Genomic DNA, 7279 nt, shown 5'->3' on the forward strand with positions numbered 1-7279 from the left:
GAAGTGCTGATCTCTTCCCCTTGGAATTCAAGTGATAAGATGCATGGGAATGGTTCAAAGATGCACTAGAGGAGGTTTAGACCGGACATTTGGAAGCATTTCTTTATTAAGCAGGCATTCAGCACTGGAGCAGGCTTCCTGGAGAGGTGGTCGATGTCCCAAGCTTGTCTGTGTTTAAGAGTCATTTGAAGAATGCCCTTAAAAACATGATTTAATTTCTGGTCAGCCCTGAATTGGTCAAGCAGTTGGACTAGGAGGATCATCCTACATTCCTTGCAAGTGAAATAGTCTATTAAAACCTTTGTTTCTGATACATTTGGGGTTTTTTCTGTTTCAGTCAAGGAAATACTTAGCCCCCAAAGCAGTTTTGCAGCCTGATATTCTGCAATGTCAGAGATTCACTTCTCTTGTGATACTTTCACTGGTGAGGTGACAAAATTGTTTCTGCCAGAGCATACACTCAGACATAGTCCAAATTACTACAGTATTTCCAGAAAGCACAGTCTGGTTTTTTCCATCTGCACTTACTTGGCAGGTTTTTTTCTCCCATGTGCAAACACTGTCAAGGTGATCCACACTTTGCTTTAAGTTGTGTTGCATGTGGGCTTGGGGTGAGTCCAAATAGAGGCTGATGTAAATGTGTTGGGACATTTCTCCAGTGGGTTCTGAAACCAGACTTGGTCTCGACTACCTGTGGTTTCTTTTCCTGCATTACCAGTTTTCATCTTCAGACACTCAATGTGTACCTCGTTTAATTCTATAAACCTAGACCTGTCTCCTTTACCCTGCCTGTCCTGATGATGTTAAAAGAAGGCTCAAGATTATAAGGCAGCTCTGAATAAAAGTATAGTTTTCCCTTCCCTCGTATTGCCTGACACTGCAGGAAACTGGTGGAGAGGACTGCCCGAGAGAACTGTTTTTGCTGTGCCTTTTCCTTTTCCATACAGTCGATATGGTCTATTGCCCTCTCCTGTTAAAACTTTCATCTGGAAAGTCGAGAGATGCGATCAGCTTACTTAAGCTTTACCAGGCTTTAAAACATCGCCTTTGAAAGCTGAGTGGCTACCAGTTTTTGGTGATTTTTCAAGGCAATTGCCCCTGCTAGAACCCGCTTCTCCCTGTTTTTCAATGGTTCCCGTCTCTTTGCCGCTCTCAGCCCGAGAAGGCGCTCCCTCGGATAAGCCGGGGAAGCAGGGGGGCACTGGGAGGGATGCTGCCGGCAGGCTCGGTAGATGCTTTTTCCCGGGAGGCCGTGTACTTTTGGGGAGTAGGAGAAGCGGTACTCCCCGCTTGGGAACGCGCGGGCCTGCACTGATCTCCCCGCTCCGGGGGAACTTGGGGTTTCTCACGGCTCTTCCACGTTATTTTCGGGCCGGTGGCGCTCGGCTGCGGAGCCGCGGGCGGCCCGCGTCTTCCCCCCGCTCGGAAAGTACCTCGGTGCCCGCTCCCGCTGCCAGTCCTCCTGCGCCCGAGCGGGGCCGGGAGGGCTTGCGGACAGCGAGGGGCTTCCCATCCCCATCCCCGCTGAGCCGGCCGTGCTCCGGGCTATACCGCCGGGGGCGGCGGGACGGGGGACACCGACAGCGGCTACGCAGACACCGGGGATGGCGCGGGGACACACCGGGGCGGGGAGGGGACGCGGATAGGAGGGGAGACACGCTGGGGGCGGCGCGGGGGGGACACGTCGGGGGCGGTAGCCGCCCTGCCGGGAGCGCGTCCTGCCTCCTCCCGCCCCCCGCCTCCGCTAGTCCCCGTCCCCCCTCGCCGCCGCCGCGGCGGGTGGCCGGGCGGGCGGGCGGCAGAGCCGGGGGCCCGGGCGGCGGGGCCGTGCGCGGGCAGGATGCTCCGCTGGCGGGGCCGGGCGCGGGGCGTCGCGGTGGCGGTGGCGCACGGGCTGTGCTCGGGCTCGCTGAACATCCTGCTGAAGTTCCTGCTGGCCCGCTACCACTTCGCCTTCCTGACGCTGCTGCAGTGCCTCAGCAGCGCGGCGGCGGCGCTGGGGCTGGAGGCGCTGCGGCGGCGGGGGCTGGCGGCGCTGCCGCCCTTCGGGCCCCGCCTGGCGCGCCCCTTCGCCGCCGTGGCCGCCCTGGCCACCCTGCAGTCCACCCTCACCCTGTGGTCGCTGCGCGGCCTCAGCCTCCCCATGTACGTCGTCTTCAAGCGCTGCTTGCCCCTCGTCACCCTGGTCACCGGCGCCCTGGTGCTCCGCGACGGCATGCCCTCGCCCGGCGTCCTCGTCGCCGTCCTCATCACCACCTGCGGCGCCGCGCTGGCCGGTGAGCGCGACCGCGAGCGCACCGAGGGGTCGGGACGGGACGGGACGGGACGGGACGGGACGGGACGGGACGGGATGCGATGGGATGGGATGGGATGGGATGGGATGGGATGGGATGGGATGGGATGGGATGGGATGGGATGGGATGGGACCGGACGGGCGGCCGCAGCAGTAGCCGCTCCATCTGGGCTTCGGGCGCGGGACCGAGACCAGGAGGGCAGCAACAGCCCGGGGAGAAAGATGCGAGAATACGGGGGATGTGCGCTCCTGGAGGACAGCTGCGGCCCCACAGAGGCAGATGCAGCCTCACGGCTGCAGGTGCAGCCTTGCAGGGCTGGATGCATCCCCGCTCTAGTTGGTACATTCTTGCAGAGCTCGGTACAAGCTTTTGGAGATAGGTGCATCCTTATGGGGGTCGGTGTAAACCTATGGGAGTAGGTGCAACCTTATTGCAGCCCTACTGGGGAAGGTGCAACCTTATGGAGGGAGGTGTATTCTTATGGCAGGTGGGTGCATCTACAGGGGTAGATGTAATGTTCTGGGACCAGCTGCAAGCCCGTGGGACATCTACAGCCCTGCTGGGGCAAGTGTGATCTTTTAAGGGGAGGTGCAAGCTTAGGGGTCAGCTACAGCCCTCTGCGGCCAGGAGGACCCGTGTTGCTTTCCAGTCGAGGTGTAGGTGGGGTGGGAGGCAAAGCTGGCCCTTCGTGGCCTGACAGCATTCCTGTGTTGGGGGCTGCGTCAGACAACAGAGCACATGCACAGTGTGCAATTTCATCTGCAGAGAGACTGACAGGGGGCTCAGGAGGGAGGCTGTTGCTTCTGGGATCCCACTGTGTGGTTTCAGCTACAAATCTTGCACAGCATCTTCACAAAAGGGAGAAGGCAATCTGATTTTGGCTGTGGGATTTAGAGGGGGATGAAAAACACTCAATATGTTTGCAGCTTAAAAAAATGGATGAGATTTGTTGGGAGGCAAGACTTGGGACAAGCATAACAAATCCTAGGGCTTATGAAAAGTACAGTGATGCCTAGTTCCTAAATATCCCTTCAGTCCAAAACAATGCTCTCTTTCTGTCTCACGCGCAACACCCACGCTGATTTCTCTCTGTGACTCTTGTGACAGGAGCTGGTGACCTGACTGGGGATGCCATGGGCTATGTGACAGGCGTGCTGGCCGTGCTGATACACGCTGCCTACCTGGTGCTCATTCAGAAAACCAGTGTAGATAGTGAATATGGACCCCTGACAGCTCAGTATGCCATCGCTGTTTCAGCCACCCCTTTCCTCATCATCTGCTCCTTTGCCAGCATGGATTCCATCAATGTCTGGTCCTTCCCGGGGTGGAAGGACCCTGCCATGGTATGCATCTTTATTGCTTGTGTCCTGATTAGCTGTGCCATGAACTTTACCACCCTTCACTGCACTTACATTAACTCGGCTGTGACCACCAGCTTTGTAGGGGTGGTGAAGAGCATAGCCACCATCACGGTAGGCATGGTGGCGTTCAATGATGTGGAGCCCACAAAGTTATTTATAGCTGGTGTTGTGGTCAACACCTTGGGGTCTGTCATTTACTGCGTGGCCAAGTACGTTGAGACCAAGCGGCAGAGCAACTATGAGGACCTGGAGAAAGAAGCTAGAGAAGAGCAGGGGAAAAGGCAGGCTGGAGACCAAGCTCTGTTTGCCATGGAGACAATTTCCCAGGGGAAAGGGGCTAAGGAAGCAGTGGTGGAAGGATCATCCACAGGGCAGAGACAGAGTGGAGAGGAAGAGAAGGACGTCACTGAGAAGTCAGCCAAGGCACTTGTGGTTCAGGGAAAATCCACCGTCACACAAGAAGTGAACAGAAGCTCACTGAAAGAAGCCTATCTTGGAGTTTGGAGGTTGGTGAGGGGTGCTAATTATATAAAGAAGGATTATTTGATAGAAAATGAAGAGCTACCAAACCCTTAAAAAGCAGATTTGAAAACCTATTACTTGAGGAGAGACACCTGGTTTTCTGTACAGGGGGAAGGCAGAGCATACATTTCCACATCAATGCTTACAAATCCAAATAATTCGGGATGACTTTACCTCATTGTCAAAAAGCAAAAGGTCATAGTTTGCTCATGCTTTGGGCTTGCTTTCAGCTGCTTTCAGTATGTCACTTTAGACCACCTCAGCTAAGGTGCTGACACTCTGCTGCAGACACAGAGAGAGCTGGGTAGCGGGAGGTCACGGGGTGCTTGCCTAGCAGCCAGGAATATGAGGGACATGAGTGCCATTGAGATACTCGGCAGTGCCAATGACACAGCAGTGGCCTCTACCTTAGATTGTGTCTGGAGCCTAGTGACTGTAACACGTTTGGAAGCTCTGTCAATGTGCTTCTGTATCTGTATCCATCCAATCATAGGTACTCTACATAACTGAATCCTGCAATATAAGCTCATGTTAACTGTACTTTTTGTGCTCCTCCGTGTCAACACAATTGCAACAGAGCTAGAGTTCGTGCCACTTCAGTTATATTGGTGTAAAATCACTTTCTCATCTGACAAATTGAAGCCCTCCAGGCCAAGCCTTTGGACCTGGTTTACATCGGGTGCTTTGTGTCTTCAGTAGAAATACTTTAGTCTTGTGGTGGTGTACATGAAAGCAGAACCAGATCTGAGCTTCTGAGAAGCTTCAATTGGCAAAAGAAGGATGTTAATCTATGAGCTTTAACTACACGTATAATTTGGAATATTAGGTTGACTCAGATAAAAGACTTCGGAAATGTTGGTATGTATTGAGTGGATTTGAGAGGGCCATAAAAATTTAGAGAGAAAGTGTGTGCCTTGTGTTATCCCTCCTTGTACCCTAAAGTCAGATGAATCAGAGCCTGGACTGGAACCCAGGTGTCCTCTCCATTCATTCTGTCATAAGCAGAGGCTGAGAGCAGAGCTGGGGTCACCAGCTCTGAAGTTCCCAGGGGTGCTTTTGCAGGAGAGTTCTGCTACATCCTGGCCATATGCTGGTACATGGCTTTGTGCATATCCGCCCTCGCTGTGCCTGCGCTGCGCTGTCCAGTGGGACACAGTGCAGGCAGGCAGCAGAGCTGCCCGGTGCTCCGGCAGATCCCATGGCCGAGTGCTTGGGGAGCAGGATGCTCAGGGTGTTCGGCACAAGGACATCCATGGCTTTGGTAGAAGCAGCTCTCCAGTGCCCAGACTGTCCCTGTCCCCATGGGCTGTGAGGGGCAGAGCAGCCTCTCCCCTTGGACGCTCAAGCGCTCCTGTGGGAAGCGGGAAGCAGACACTCCAGCGGGGCCTCTGTTGAATATGCTAGTATTTTGTCCCACGTCTGTTTAACTGGAAAGACTGTGGAAACAAATGTGTGAGTTCGCCTGAAGATATCCTTTTGGGAGGTGGGAGTACTTAGGTGGAACCTTTGCTCAGACTAGACAGAGAAAAGATTTGACTGTGAGTATTTCTCACCCCAAAAGGGTGCTGCAGCCATTGGGGCCACCTTGGCAACAGACTGAAACAAGTCGCTGTCATTTTCTGAAAAAACGAACCAAGTTTGTTGTTGTTGTCATTTTTATTATTGTTATTGTTGTTATTAATAATTATTTATTATTATCTATTAAGCCACTGAACTGAAAATCAGTTATTCCCACAGCCCTAATTAACCGGTGCCTAGCGCAGTGCTCTCTCCAGCCGAGCAGGCAGCATTAGTCTCACAGCGCGTTCAGTCTGAAGGGAGCAATTTGCCCAGCAGGCAATATTTGCAAAACTGCTCTCTGGGGGAGCTTTAGGCTCTTGTCGCTAAAAGCAGGCAGAAACATCAGGTGCTGTGCCAGTGTGTTTTCGGAATGATTGCAGAAGTTGGCTGACCTGGGATCACCCATGAATTTTGAAAGAGGTGGCTAAAAGGACGTTTATGCTAAAAGCCCGTAGCTGCTGAGCTGGGGGACAGGGCACGGAGCTCTGTACATGACGTGTTATGTATAGCTTGTGTTTAAGAGGTACTGGCTGTACGCCAAAATACGTTTACCTTCTGTTCAAGCTCCATATGGGATCTTTTCAATAAAAGTACTATTTATTGTTTCTTAGCTAATATAATAGGGCTTTTGTTAGTTTTCCAAATGCATCCTAGACTAAAGGAGTTTGTGCCTATGACTTATAGTTGCTGTATTACTGCACTCATTACGATATTGGACTGCATTGTAATCATACAGACGGCTGGAGAGAATCCCAAAATTCTGATCCGTCCTCACTGTGCTCAGTGTTTTCTGTCCACAAAAAATGGGGGTCTTCTTACCACCTGGATGCCAGTCTTAGATCCCACAGTGCACACACCATGTTTGACACGTGCTGTAGGAAGCTTTCCCACTGGACTCTTGTTTCGGGACTTTTTCCTGGGGGGGGGCATTAAATGTTTTGCCACTTACTGTCATTAAATTATTAGTAGAAATCTGTGGAAGTTCAAACAATTTTGACTATTAAAAAAAGCTGCTGTTACAATGTTGTACATTTGCATGTATAGTCAAAATGTGATTATATTGTATTCTGTTTTTACCTGTAAATTCCCTAAACTAAAATGGGAATTTAGCAAATACAATCCAGTTTTTCAGTAACAGATACTGTCGCACAATAAAATAAAAATACTGCCTCGTGCCGAGGTATTTTAATATTGCCAGCGGAAGATGGTAGAATGAGATGTGGGAATAAAATGCACTGCTTTCCAAAAAGCGTCTGGTTTTCTTATTGTTGCTACTCCAGGGTGCTCATTTTTGCTTCATTTATAGTTATTCTTGTGCCTTTATACCATCCAAGTTTTCTCAGCATGTGAGCACACACTATAAATCACAGACAGAAGGACTAAGGACAGACAAAGGAACACAGGATTCTGAAGCGCTGGGACCTTGGTACAGCTCAAAATTTCTGTGGTTCTCAGCAGTGATTTTTTTGGTTACGTATTTAATGTCACTGGTGTAACTGTTATAACTCTAGAATTAATAAAAGTAAGATGATGCTCATTATT

General features: G+C 51.5%; 1 protein-coding gene across 1 annotated transcript; it reads left to right on the forward strand.

The window, feature by feature from the left end:
* The first annotated feature begins 1840 nt into the window (after positions 1–1840).
* Positions 1841–6986, forward strand: SLC35D3 (solute carrier family 35 member D3). Its single transcript, XM_040059101.1, has 2 exons — positions 1841–2276; positions 3402–6986. Exons 1-2 carry the CDS (start codon positions 1841–1843, stop codon positions 4229–4231), a joined length of 1266 nt encoding a protein of 421 aa, XP_039915035.1. The 3' UTR covers positions 4232–6986.
* The last annotated feature ends 293 nt before the right edge of the window (positions 6987–7279 follow it).

This window comes from Hirundo rustica, chromosome 3 (assembly GCF_015227805.2).
Source record: "Hirundo rustica isolate bHirRus1 chromosome 3, bHirRus1.pri.v3, whole genome shotgun sequence".
Classification (NCBI taxonomy): Eukaryota; Metazoa; Chordata; class Aves; order Passeriformes; family Hirundinidae; genus Hirundo; species Hirundo rustica.